The sequence below is a fragment of the Pseudogymnoascus verrucosus genome, assembly GCF_001662655.1.
Source record: "Pseudogymnoascus verrucosus strain UAMH 10579 unplaced genomic scaffold scaffold_28, whole genome shotgun sequence".
Classification (NCBI taxonomy): Eukaryota; Fungi; Ascomycota; class Leotiomycetes; order Thelebolales; family Thelebolaceae; genus Pseudogymnoascus; species Pseudogymnoascus verrucosus.
Window position 1 is genome coordinate 47510 of NW_017263679.1, and position 12847 is coordinate 60356.

Here is a 12847-nt window from a genome sequence, read left to right on the forward strand (position 1 = left end):
AACATCTAAAATCCACCTCTACCCGCCCCACATATTCCTACCAACTTGCAATCTACCAACATGAAGCTTTCAATTGCTCTCTTAACCACCCTCGCCGCCCTCGGAGCAGCAAACCCCCTTCAACAACTTGAAAAACAATGTCAAGGTGAAGGATCGCTTTGCGCCGCGCGCTTTCGTTGCTGTGCAGGATTAAGATGCGAAGTAAGTTCGTTCGCGCTTGGCATGCTAACATACTTATCAACCCCTAGGGGTTTGATAATCCATTCATTGGGGAGTGCGTCAAAAATTAACAAACTGCTCCCTCTGTCTTCTGAAAGAGTTCATGGAATTTGATGCTTCTAGCCGTTGTATGGAGTTCTCTACCAGAGTTTAAGCTCGGCCGGCTAGAAGTGAGTTCTGTCTTTATCGTGAGATGACGATTTCATTCTTGGCACATTTGCGAATTGCTGCTGGACAGGGCCCGGTTGAACTGTTTGTAACAGTAGATCGACGAGAATAGCAAAAACATGGATATCCCTATCGTTTTCCTGACTTGTGCATACAACATCAAGGGATAGATTATGGATATCTGCCGAAGACCCTGGATATCAAAAACAGCGGCAAGGACCCCGATTGTGCGGGAGAGACCCTCCTCCGAAGACCCCAATTCCGTTTTCAGAGCGTCCCGTTCCGCGCACCAGACGACGACAGCATGAGACATATCAAAGGTCAGACCAGACGCCCCTTTAAATGGATGTATAATTTATAAACCAACGACAAATGACAAAAACATGGATATCCCTATCTTTTAGCACGCATAACCCATCGAACTGCGGCATCCGCACGGTCAACCCCCCCACCCCACTTCCTTCAACTCTCCCAACACCCCTCTACCGCTGCCTCAACACCTCCTCTAAAAACTGCTCAAAGCTCAACGTCACAAACCCATCCCTATCATCATCATAGCGCTTAAACGCATCCGTCATCCTCTTAAGCGTAATACACGCCTGGACGAACAAATCAAAGCTCAAACTCCCCTTCCTCCCCTTATCAAACGCCCTGAACAAGAACCCCACAAACCCCTCACTCAACCTATACCCGAAGGCCACCAGCGCGTCCCTGAACTCGTCGAGGCTGATGTTTCCAGAGCGATCGGCGTCGAAGCGGTCGAAGAGGGTGCGCCAGGAGGCGAGGAAGGACCAGAGGCCGCAGAACTCGCCGAACTCGATGGTGCCGCTGCGGGAGGTGTCGAACATGCGAATCATGAGGGCGACGGTGTGGGGGTCGAAGGCGGTCCAGTCGCCGTTTACGAGGGCGGCAGAGAGCTCGGATTCGGAGAGGTGGCCGCTGGCTGTTTTTTTTTGTTAGTTTTGCTGTTCTCCCTTCCATTCCCCTCGCGCATTTGCTAGCGGTGACGCCGTGAAAATTCAATTGTGAGAGCGGGAGCAGGGGACGTACAATCTTTATCCACCGCCCTAAACAGCGGCAACAAATTCGGATCCTCCCCTGTCATCGCCGGACTCGCCGGTCCCCGATGTCCACGTGCATCCCTCGCATCCCTCGCATCCCTACCATCCCTCCGATCCTGCGGCGGACTCTGTCCATACGTAAAGTTCCCCGTCGGCTGGCTTACCGGCCCCATTGACCCACCACCACCCCCACCCCCGCCGCCGCTGAATTGGTGACGGTCGTCGCGAGGGCTGGGGATGGGACGGCTGCTGCTGCTTCCGCTACCACTGCCGCTGAAGCTCCCGCTGCTGCCGGAGGGACGGTAGTCGCGGTCGTCGCGGGGGAGGGGGGGAGCGGGCTTGTCGTAGTGGTGAGAGGGGGAGTGGCGGGGTGGGGGGTGGGAGTATTGTTTTTGGATGTTGAGGGGGGGAGGGGATTGGGCGGGGGCGGTGGGTGTGCGTTTCTTTGAGTTGCTGTTAGCTAGGGTCATGAAAGTTGGGTGGATTGGGGGGAGGTACTCGTTCTGGCTCTGCGAATCTGGATGGGAAGAGAGGAGTTAGCAAGTTTTTTTTTATAGAGAGTGGATAAACAGCTGGAACTGTTGGGTGACGTACGCAGGCAGTGCATCCGGGTTGAAGGAGCGGTTATACGCCATCTCTCCGTAAGTAGTCTTGTAATTCCTCGTGTTGACAGTCTACACTTCTCTTGTAGTGTTGTGTTGTGTATGAAAGATGGAAGGAGGACACAATGTTATCAAGGCTCTCTCCTCGGTTTCGGATGGATGTATTGTTGCGTCGTGGACCCCCTCCCTTTGCGCAAGGCTGAGGGGACGTGGTGGGGCTGGGGCTGGGCTGCGGCTGGGCGGCAAGTTTCAGGCGGGGCGGAGGAGAGTCCGCGCGCGCGGAGAGGGGGGAGGGAGGGGGGTTTAGCGAGGAACGTGGGTGTGTTGGGTGAGCAGGGGAGGGAGGGGAGTGAGGGGTGTGAATATCTGGTGGAGGGGATGGGTTTTGTAGTGTAAAATATGTGAATTATGAGATATTCACCATGACAATAGATGATGATAATGTGAGGTTATCCAGACTCACACCCAGAACACACACCCCAAAGGCCCGTCCCGTGACAGCTCAGCTCTCGCTGTTGTCATCGCTGTTGTCCCGCATCCAGCCGCCACCAACAAAATGTCGTGCCTGATAACAAGCCGATAAGCATCTTCCCCTCCAAACCACAACCCCGCCATCTCCGAATTTCCAGGAACTGCACGACAATCAACACCACCATGGCGACAGAACAAACTACTCCAGAGGCCTCTGAGGCATTCTGGCTATTTGGCTACGGGTTCGTCTTTCCCCTTCCTCCCATTCTGCTGTCGCTGCCCCGTCTCGATCCTGCTGAATAATCCACCAAACTGACCCCCGCGGCGCAGGAGTCTGATCTGGAAACCACCGCCACACTTTGGTATCCCTCTCCCCAATACCAATCCCAATCCCAATCCCAATCCCCTCCCCGCGATCATCACTGACGGCACCCAGACCAACGCCTAACCGGCTACATCACAAACTACGTCCGTCGCTTCTGGCAAGAATCCCACGACCACCGCGGCACGCCCTCGCACCCAGGTCGCGTCGTCACCCTCCTCACGCACGCGCACTGGTCTACGCTCGTCGATGTGCATGGTGCGCCTGAGAAGGTGTGGGGTGCTGCGTATCATATCCCTGCGAGTAAGGCGGCGGAGGTGAGGGATTATTTGGATATTAGGGAGATTAATGGGTATAGTATTGATTATGTGTCTTTTTATCCCTCGGAGGTGGGAGGGGGAAAGGAGGAGGAGGTGGTGCAGGGTGAAGAGGGGGAAGAGAGGGCGAAAACTATCAAAGCGCTTCTTTACATCGGGACGCCGGATAATCCGCAATTCACAGGCGCGCAAGACGTCGCCGAGTTAGCAGCGCGGATAGCGGTGTGTGAAGGCCCGAGTGGGAGGAATGCAGAGTATTTGTTTAATCTTGAGGAGGCGCTGGGGGGGTTGGGAGGGGATGAACATGTGTGTGATTTGGCGCGGAGGGTGAGGGGGGTTCTTGGGGTTGGGGTGGAGGAGGAGCCGAGGGGGAAGGGGGTGGGGAGGGGGGAGCATGATGAGGAGGAGGAGGTTGAGCGGTAGGGTGTTGGGGGCGGGAGGGGGTTGATGGGGGGTTAGATTGGTAGATTGGTAGAATGGGAATATAAATTGTAGACCTTTCCAGGCAGTTATTTGATGGACAGGCTGGTTGAATCTTCGGATACAGCAGCACATATCTTGTATACACAGATGTAACCACCAACTTTCAAAAATCCACAAGCACAGCACGCCCAGGAGTGTCTAATCCATCCAATCCTCCATTTCCCCGCGCTTTCAGACGATCAATCCAGTCATTCGGTCGGTGGTCAGTCTTGGACGTAAGGTTTTGAAGATTGTGGATGGGCGAGAAGTGTCCGCATTACTCGTAGCAAGGAAGGTGCGATCGAGAGAATGATAAACGAGGAAGGCGCGGCTGAGAGAGGGGTGATGGAGGAAGGCACACGACCCGGGGGAAGGTGCGATTGAGAGGAAGGAACTACCCACGCCTCTAGAGAGGGTAATGAGGCAGGAGCCATTGAGAGGGAAGGAGCCATTGAGAGGGAAGGAGCCATTGAGAGGGAAGGAGCCATTGAGAGGGAAGGAGCCATTGAGAGGGAGGAGCGATTGAAAAGAGAAGCCATTGGGAGGAAAGAGCCATTGCAAGGAAGGAACTACCCATGAACTTCCCCGCCACCAAAGCCTTCACCAGTTGCTCATTCACCAGTCACCAAAAAAAATCATATCTCACACACATAACCAAGGCAAAACGTCAAAGCACATCTGAAAGCAATTCCATTCCGAAATTATCCCCTCGCTCAAGACGAACTCAAGATCAAGCCGCGGGAACCCCTCCGAACAAAAAACTCCGAGCCAGAAGAGACAAGACAGACAGTTTCATAGCATAGCATAGCAAGCATAAGGCCGCGCGAACCGAAGCGCGAACACGCGCGCATAGTGTGTGGGGGGGTGGGTTTACCGACCGACCAACCGACCGACCGATGACGCCAGAGAAAGGCCAACGCTCCATCCATCAACCGCTCCGCGATTCCCGCTGCTGTGCTCCCTAGCCGACGACGATCATCTTAGGATGATGTGAAGTCGGGAGGGAGGAGCATGCCGGGGTGCTGGATTTACCAGCGGCCACCGCCGCCGCCGCCCTGCTGGTCCTGGCCACCGTAGCCGCCTTGGCCGCCACCTCCGTAGCCTGTGAGAGAAAAGTTAGTTGGAGTAGATAAGAGGGGATCGTGAATTGACGTACCACCCTGACCGCCACCACCACCGTTGTAGCCGCCGCCCTGGCCGCCACCGTAGCCACCGCCGCCGCCGTTGTAGCCACCGCCACCCTCACGTCCACCGTAGCCGCCCTGGCCGCCACCGTAGCCACCACCACCGCCTCCGCGGGACTGGTAACCACCGCCGCCGCCACGGCCACCGCCGAAGCCACCACCACCACCTCCAGCACCGCGCTCGGAAGCTTTGTCGACACGGATGGTGCGTCCATCGAACCTGGAGATTTATTAGCACGTGAAGTGAGGTGAATGGGTGTAATTGGGACATACTCGATGTTGTTCATGGCAGCAATGGCAGCGTCAGCATCAGCCTCCTGGCCGTAACGGACGAATCCGAAACCACGGCTGCGGCCGGTATCGCGGTCCTTGACAACGACCTATAGAGCAAATGGTCAGGTGGGTTCTGCGCGAGAAGTGTGGGATGAGAGGTGAACGTACAGCCTCCTCAACGGCGCCGAACTCCTCGAACTTGGTGCGGAGAGCAGCCTCATCCGTGTGCCACGCAAGGCCTCTGTGTCAATTGTCAGTGGTGAGGTCAATGTGGGGAGGGGGGTCGTCTGCGCCGAAGCGCGGACTGGAATGCAGAGAAACTTACCCAATAAAGAGCTTAGACATGATGATTGAGTTGTTGAGTAATCCCGGATCTGGCAAGAAAAAGTCTCAATTTCCACGCGCATCGCAATAAGAGGTTCATGATGAAGGTTTCATGAGGTCGTCGTCGGATTAGGACGGATGAAGGACAGAACGCAGGACAGGACAGGACAGTAACGGGAGGATCAAGGAAAAAGATACATCAGGGCAGAACAGCGACAGGTGGTCTCTCTCTCCGCGAAGAGAGAGCGACGACTGAACGGAGTTGAGGGTGTAGGTGAGTTTTTGAACGATGAGGACGGTGAGGTCAAGATGATTCAATTGAATTGAGGACTCTGAGGGACCAAATGATCCGATAGAAGATGATATTCAAGTCATGATGATGATTGATGATGATGATGGCACACGCAAACGGAGAAGATTCTGAACGAACATGAGAGGAACTATGTCGGTCGAGTCGAGATCGGATAGATCGCGGGGTATTGTACTTGGTTATTCTGGTTGAACAACTGAAAGGACAGTCGGTTGTTGATTATGAGAGAAGAAGAATTGAGGTGGAAGAACGAGACCAGGAAGGTATCGTCGCAAAAAAGTGGTGGATCGAAGAAGATGATGTAGATGGAAGGAGGAAGGAGGAAGAAGAAGTAGGATAAGTAGGATAAAGTAGTGGTTGGATTGTAGTAGGATTGGGGAGAGGTGGGAGGTGGGAGGTAGCTGTGATGGGGTGGGTGGAGTGGAGGGGAGTAGCAGCAGAGGTACAGTAGATGGGAAGGTGGAGGGGGGGGGGGTGGGGGGAGGGGTGTTGGTTTGGTGTGGAGGGGGGACAAAGAGGACAAAGAGGACAAAGAAGACTAAAAGAGGGGTGTGGATGTGGATTGGGTGGGTGTGGATGGAAGAGACTGCCCCTCAATTGTGAAGCTAGACTGAATATGGGGCGGTAGGGGTTGGTAGGGGTGGGTGTGTGTAGATGGTAGGGGGGTAGGGGGAGGTAGAGGGGAGGTAGAGGGAGGGTAGCGTCAGGTAGTGAGATGGAGGTGATATTGGCGAAGGAATTGGTTGGGGAGGAGGATCTAGAGGAACTCTGGGTGTGTTGGTAGTGTGGTAAGTAAGTGTCTGGGTGTGCTGGTAGTATGGTAAGTGTAAGTGTAAGTGTCTGGGTGTGTTGGTAGTATGGTAAGTGTGTGTAAGTAGTGGATTCTTACTGACTTCTGTCCATTGACTACATCTACTCCGTGCGTACAATACATCTTGGAGCGTGGCCGTGGTGGCTGGTTGTTGGTGATGGAAGGAAAGAGAAGAGAGCAGCAGGTACGCGCATGTATGGAGGAGCATATGTATGGAGCATATGTATGGAGCATATGTATGGTATGGTTCAGTATGGAGCCGGGAAAGGGCTGACGTGCGACGGGAAAGAGGCATGTATGCTGTATGTACCCTCCCTTTCGATGCGGCCAGGGAGACTACCGATCACATAGCCAAGCCGTGCCAGATATACGAGAGAGATGTACGAGAGATGCGCCAGAGATGCACCAGAGATGTACGACCGATGTATGGATGTAGTAGTATGCGCAAGTAAGATATATATGGGGAATTGACGGGGAAGCAGGACCAGGACGGGGAATATGTGATGCGCATTGTATCGTATTGTATTGCGTCTTTCATGTGTTTATACGCGTGGATGTGCGTGTATACGTCGTTGATTATGTCTGACTGATGTTTAGTTTAGGTGAAATGCCCCATCACATACCACAGTACATACCGCAGCTCAGTTATGGCGACATATCACACATTCTAGCCGACTCCTGGCCGACTTCTGGCTAATTCCTGGCAGACTCCCGACTGGCGACGACCAACTTTCTTACTCCTCGGCAGGACACTGTGGCCATTGGCATAGCTGGCTAGTATGTATGTATGGATTGGATATGGCATATGTACTGTATATCCCATGCTCGCCCAAACATGCGACCGGTATGCAGCCATGCTTGCTTGCCTGCTTAGGGTGAGCATGGCCAGGCCAGTCGATCGTGGTTCTCTCCACAGTATTTATTATACTCGGTACTGTATACTGTAAAGTGTTTCGTCGGTGCAGAGATTTATACAAGATCTACTCAATGCACACACGCCCGCCTACTTACACGCCTACTACCGCAATGTGTCTCATCCAATCCATGCACACCGGTCTGCTCTGTCTGTTCTAGTCTGCTGGTCTGCTCTAGTCTGTTTATCTAGTCTGCTCTGTCTGTCCAGTCTAACCATCAAGGTAGAAAGACCATCAAAGTAAACACATATACATCCCCAAACCACACCCTTCTACCTCCTCCCTCACACCTTGATAGGTACTGACGCAAGTACCCTCCCATGTATCCCGTAAGTATCGACTTTCTGGGAATAGTTCGGTGCGCGATAAGTGGGCGATAAGTTGCGCGATAACTTAGCGATCTCTGAGCTAAACGGCAGCTTCTTAGTGAGGGGCATATCTTATCGAAAAATAATAAAAAACTGGGACCTGTGGGATCTAGCACGGAGTATAGCAAATGCCAACTAACCCACCTGCCATGGCACAACTTCACAGGCCGACGACGACGACGATTACTATTTATTGTTTGATCTGCTCCTCCTCTTTTATGCATATATCCAACATTTGGCGCATAGCACACAATCCCACCAGCATCACCACTACCATTCCACCAACATCATTGACGTAATCCCACATTCCAAACCACAATACCACCTCACCACACCCTCTCCTGCCCTCTGCTTCTCTCTCCTACCTACCATCCGTCGCGATGCCTCACCTTACCATGGCTCACCTCATCATGCCTTACCATCCTCATCCTCATCCTCACCCTTCGCTCCTTCCCTCACCTCACTCACCATCACTCCTTCCCTCCCGTCTCCTCACCTCACCCACCATCGCCCTTTCCATCCCGTCTCCCCACCCCTCCTCTCCTGCCGAACCGAACCGACATCCAACATCACCACCACCACCCCCAAACACCGCGCGGCACTCAACACCCACTCCGCACTCCAACACCCGCTCCCCTCTACCGCCGCACCTCCCCTTCAAACAACCACCTTCCCTCCTCCTCCGCCCGTACTAACCACATTCCCTCCTCCTGCACGCCTCTCCTGCACCCCGTCCCCATGCATCCTCCCCGTCCGTCTCGGCCCCCATCTCCCCCCGTCCCCGTCCCGTAAGACATCAACCCCACCACCCACCACTACCACACCCTGTACCTCAGCCAGCCTTCTCCTGTCTCTGCCCTCCTGAAATGGGACTGGGTGAGCTGCAGCGCGACGGGTACCGTGAGGAGGCCAGCCAACCCGTGAGCCCGTTCGCGGAGGGAGTGGTCTGAGGGCCCCTGCATGGTCCACGGGGAGGACAACAGGACTGTCTCCTTTTTGGTGTAGCGTAGGACAGTAGCCAGATAACCAAATAACCAACTTTACCGTATCTGTTTCTGTATAAGGTGGTGGTGCATAAATCACCCCCGAACACACACGCTTTGTACGATACACCCACTCACGAACGGTGGGGGGAACGTCGCGGCGGTGTGGGTCTCACAGCATAGCTCCGTTGTAGCTCAGAGGCGCTAGGGATGGATGCAGATAGGCTGCAGATGGGTACGGCCGGTTGTGAAACCTTTTAAACCTACAGAGGAGCGCTGCAAGCTCCTGCTTTGCTCGACCTCCTTCCTTCACCCCACGTGTTTGATCTTTCAGGAGTTTGGTGGTGGTGTGGTAGTGGGTGTTTCGTACTTTTTAATTTTGTGCGCGTTTGATATTGGTCATGTGATTAAGGGTCATGTGATGGGGGTAGTTGCTATTTCTACTCTCCTTAACCTTTCTGAAGTAATTCACATTTTATTCATATATTTGAATGGGCAATTTGGTAATTCTGATCTCTCCCTCTCTCTTCCTCCTAAATTCATCTGTCCTTCTCTTTTTTTTCACGTCATTTTCTCTCTCTCCAACTCTCTCCCCCCACTTCTGCGCCCATGTCTCAAAAAGGAAACAGCCCGTGACTGTGTGCCTGCCTTAACTTGAAGCTCGCCATACAGAACTTCCCAATGCCTCACAGCGATCTTGCTTCTGCATCTCTGGCTCAGCACACAACGGTAATATGACAGCTTTCCTTTAACCCCCGCCGTCCCGAAACCGGGTCTCTGCTCTGGAGAGTCTACAAACTCTTCCCATTCTCACTAAGTACACTCCCATTTCATTCATACACCCCCATTCTCCCCCCGATCTCCTCCTGTCGATTCATCAATGGACGACCACCGGTCTCGGAAACGGCGGCGCCATGGCCGCCAAGCGGAATCCACTCCCCGCTATGCAGCTGAGCGGTGGAAACCGGCCGATCCAGCGGACATCGGATGCGACAGTCCTGCACGGCGGGGTGGGAGAGACGCTGCCGAGACACGAGTCACATCTCACATTAAGGCGCCGGAGAATGGATATGTCTACGATTGGTTGGCGGATGTTGCGACGGAAGGACTGCCGCAAACGCAATCTCCTGCATGTGAGCAATACAACAACGGGCAGACTTCTCAACAGTTTGTCAGAGGACTGACTTTGATGTTCTGTAGATTGCCCTCCAATCGTTTTGCCTCAGACACGGGGGGTTAGATATGCTTCTCTCGAACGATTCGAAGAAACTGTCGCAGACGAAAGAACCCACAGAGAAAAAAGGCGTGATTCATCCGATTCCTCATTGATCCAACCAGCGTACGAGAGGGAAGAGCTGCCACCACGAGAGAAGACGATTGGTCAAGTTACTAGTGAGGATCAGAATAGACATTTTTCTAAGAAAGCTAAGAAACACAGGCAGCCTGTTTCGTCAACCACAGACGACAGCCAACCTGAGTCTGATCAACCACAACACAAAGAAACGTTTGAGAAGAGGGGTCGTCACAAGACAAAAGAAGACCGTTATGAGTCCAAGAAGGCGAGGAAGCATGCTGACGAGGATGACAGACCGGCGAAGAAGAAGACTATCAAAGTGAAAAGGGGCTATGCTACGAAAGCGTCCAAGAAGGCGGGGGAAGATCTGATAAATGGATTCAGACCGAAGAATGTGTCGCAGGATCGGTTGACGGTATGCAGCCTCAAAATACAATTCCATGGATATTACTAATTTCTGGCAGATTCGTCCTGGTACAGGCATATTCAAGAATGGCCGAGCGTCATCTCCTTCTCGCAATCGTGGCTGTAAGTATGACAGGCAAATTTGTCATTTCCCTGCTAATTTGTGATGACAGTGCCTGATTTGGCGTTTTCGGAGATGCAATTCTTGAAGCAATCAAACCGGAAGCCTCCTGAAAGCGAAAATGAGGTGATTATCTCCAAGTCAGGCCAGAAAACTAAGCGTGAGAGGGAGAGGGCAAGAAATGAGATTTCCAACTATTTTGTACCTGTCCGACAAGCTCTCCAGGAAGCCAATATTAACCATAGAAGAGACAGCTCCATTCTCCCTTCAGATGCAGGCAAAACTGAAGCCACTTCTATTGTCAGAGGACATCATTCTCACCCTCACGTATCCCCGGACAAGGATCAAAGGAACGAGATGGTGCTATATGATGGCTTCACCACGATAAGGCCGAGTCCTCAAAAGTTCACTCTCCCCAAGCCAAAACTTGACCAGATATTTGTCCCACGGAATACTACGGCTTCAAGCAAATCGACGAGTTACTGTACTTGGTCAGAATCAGTTAGGTCTCCAATCGTGCGTGCCAAAGCTATGCTGGCAGATGCATCTCGGGATAAAAGAGGGATGTCGCCAACTTCTCGTCAGCGGATTCCGGTTCGGGCTGATATGTACAAAGAAGTTGGGTTACAGGCAGAGCTGGACTCAGATGTGGATTCACCATATAATCCAGCATTGCGGAGGATGCACCGTGATGACGATGATATCCAAGTTGTTATGAGCAGGCAAATTAAGCCAGCCAAGGATTTGTCCGTTCGTGATTTCAACGACCAGAATCACACAGAATGCCAGGACGAGGACAGAATTCATCAGTTCCAAGCCGACAGGGCAGTTCTTCATGATTGTGAGCCTCACAGGGGTTCTAAACGGCCGCACAAAGACGATTTGGGGGGGCACGTCGAGTCATTGCACACGAGAATTCCTGTTGATCCAAATAATGACGCAGACCATGCTAAACAAATAGTGATAGAGCAATGCCCTCAAACTGACAAGGACGCAGTTGGTCGAACTGATGGTTCTGTTCTTCCAGCCCTGCCAGACGCCGACCTTGATGTGCAATACATCATGTCCCGAGCTGTGCGTGCTCAGCAAGCATACATCAAACGGCGGTCGACTCCAAAAGTTGCAGTCGAAGAAACTCGAGGCACTTCTGATGTTCGAGCTCCAGCTGCGGATGTACCAAACACTGAGGATTCTGGTGCTTTGAAGGGAAATGCTGAGTCTCTCGAGGTTGGACTAGCAGACCCAAACAGGGAGAACGAGGCAGGACTTATGTTATCGGGACTCGATGATGACAGGCAAAATGAGATCGCCAACCAACCAGGGCAAGGTCAGTTGTGTGGCACTGAGCCCGAGTCTAATTTGCCAGTCCATGGGCAAACCCAGAGTGAATATCTCTACACTGCTGGGTATCAACCAAATGTGCCTGATGATGACAGGACCGGCGAGCATGATTCACATCAAACCGAGAATATTGCTACGTCTGGACAAATTGTACGGCCACAGTTAATGATTCCCACGCGTGGATTCTCTACAAGAGCGGTCCATGTACCACCAGTTCAATCACGAACTATATCCCCACTGGAGACTATGGAGCCGATTTATGCTCGGCAGCTTCAAAATCAAGCATTTGATGCGCAGGAAGGGCAGCATGAGTTATATGCTACAGAAGAACAAGGGCAGGGTGGCATTTTCTTGTACGAGGGTGGCCAGTGGGAGAGAGAACCCGTGGACGCTGAGGCTCAAGAATACAATCCCACCGAGATAGAGGACGGGCAAGTTAACTACGGTGATATGTACGAGGGACAACAGGATGGGATAGATCTTATCGACGAAAGCATGTACTACGAGGAAGAGTTGCCGTTTGGTTCGGAAGCGCAGATTCACAATGCAGCCGACGATATGCTTTTCTACACTCCAGGAAGCCGGCCTGGCGCAGAATATCAATGGATGCCGAGGCAGCGAACGTATTTCAGTGCTGTCGCGAATCAAGCGCCTGGCCTTGGGTCATGGGAGAGGATGCAGCAGACAGCTGCTGTTCCTCGGGAACTGACGATGCAGTTCTGGCGGCCGTGGAAGGGGTATTGAATGGTTTGTTTTAATTCTGTTTACTTTTAGCGTGCGCCTGTAGTATTTCACCAGTAAGTATATATAAGCGGTAACCCAGGGAATATGAATTGATTTCCTCCTCTGGCTAAAAATGTAAATTTTAATCCCAGTCTGTCGCATAAACCACATTTG

General features: G+C 52.6%; 4 protein-coding genes across 4 annotated transcripts; 2 read left to right on the forward strand and 2 right to left on the reverse strand.

Annotated features, from left to right (window-relative positions):
- Nucleotides 1–52: 52 nt before the first annotated feature.
- VE01_06426 (uncharacterized protein) lies at nt 53–2266 on the reverse strand. The gene is made up of 4 exons (XM_018275874.2): nt 2043–2266; nt 1947–1965; nt 1438–1891; nt 53–1330 (listed from the first exon to the last, which is right to left on the reverse strand). The coding sequence occupies exons 1-4, from the start codon at nt 2081–2083 to the stop codon at nt 870–872; spliced, it is 975 nt and encodes a 324-aa protein (XP_018129546.1). The 5' UTR covers nt 2084–2266; the 3' UTR covers nt 53–869.
- A 162-nt stretch (nt 2267–2428) lies between these two features.
- On the forward strand, nt 2429–3583 carry VE01_06427 (uncharacterized protein; the record flags this gene model as incomplete). The annotated part of the gene is made up of 3 exons (XM_018275875.2): nt 2429–2763; nt 2852–2883; nt 2958–3583. Exons 1-3 carry the CDS (start codon nt 2705–2707, stop codon nt 3581–3583), a joined length of 717 nt encoding a protein of 238 aa, XP_018129545.1. The 5' UTR covers nt 2429–2704.
- Nucleotides 3584–4078: 495 nt separating this feature from the next.
- VE01_06428 (uncharacterized protein) lies at nt 4079–6020 on the reverse strand. The gene is made up of 6 exons (XM_018275876.2): nt 5834–6020; nt 5405–5453; nt 5248–5320; nt 5080–5186; nt 4779–5026; nt 4079–4724 (listed from the first exon to the last, which is right to left on the reverse strand). Exons 2-6 carry the CDS (start codon nt 5422–5424, stop codon nt 4651–4653), a joined length of 522 nt encoding a protein of 173 aa, XP_018129542.1. The 5' UTR covers nt 5425–5453; nt 5834–6020; the 3' UTR covers nt 4079–4650.
- A 3627-nt stretch (nt 6021–9647) lies between these two features.
- VE01_06429 (uncharacterized protein) lies at nt 9648–12767 on the forward strand. The gene is made up of 4 exons (XM_018275877.2): nt 9648–9922; nt 9990–10498; nt 10548–10611; nt 10662–12767. The coding sequence occupies exons 1-4, from the start codon at nt 9670–9672 to the stop codon at nt 12692–12694; spliced, it is 2859 nt and encodes a 952-aa protein (XP_018129541.1). The 5' UTR covers nt 9648–9669; the 3' UTR covers nt 12695–12767.
- Nucleotides 12768–12847: the final 80 nt, after the last annotated feature.

Bases quoted from the DNA above. Each gene is read 5' to 3' on its own strand.
- VE01_06426 (XM_018275874.2), bottom strand. From the start codon at position 2,083: ATGGCGTATAACCGCTCCTTCAACCCGGATGCACTGCCTGC. The intron at 1,331-1,437 runs GTACGTCCCCTG...AAAAAAAAACAG, and splicing joins TAGGGCGGTGGATAAAGATT to CCAGCGGCCACCTCTCCGAA.
- VE01_06428 (XM_018275876.2), bottom strand. From the start codon at position 5,424: ATGTCTAAGCTCTTTATTGG. The intron at 5,187-5,247 runs GTACGTTCACCT...TTTGCTCTATAG, and splicing joins TCGGCGCCGTTGAGGAGGCT to GTCGTTGTCAAGGACCGCGA. The intron at 4,725-4,778 runs GTACGTCAATTC...TTTCTCTCACAG, and splicing joins TGGTGGTGGCGGTCAGGGTG to GCTACGGAGGTGGCGGCCAA.
- VE01_06429 (XM_018275877.2), top strand. From the start codon at position 9,670: ATGGACGACCACCGGTCTCGGAAACGGCGGCGCCATGGCCGCCAAGCG. The intron at 9,923-9,989 runs GTGAGCAATACA...GATGTTCTGTAG, and splicing joins GCAAACGCAATCTCCTGCAT to ATTGCCCTCCAATCGTTTTG. The intron at 10,499-10,547 runs GTATGCAGCCTC...AATTTCTGGCAG, and splicing joins TGTCGCAGGATCGGTTGACG to ATTCGTCCTGGTACAGGCAT.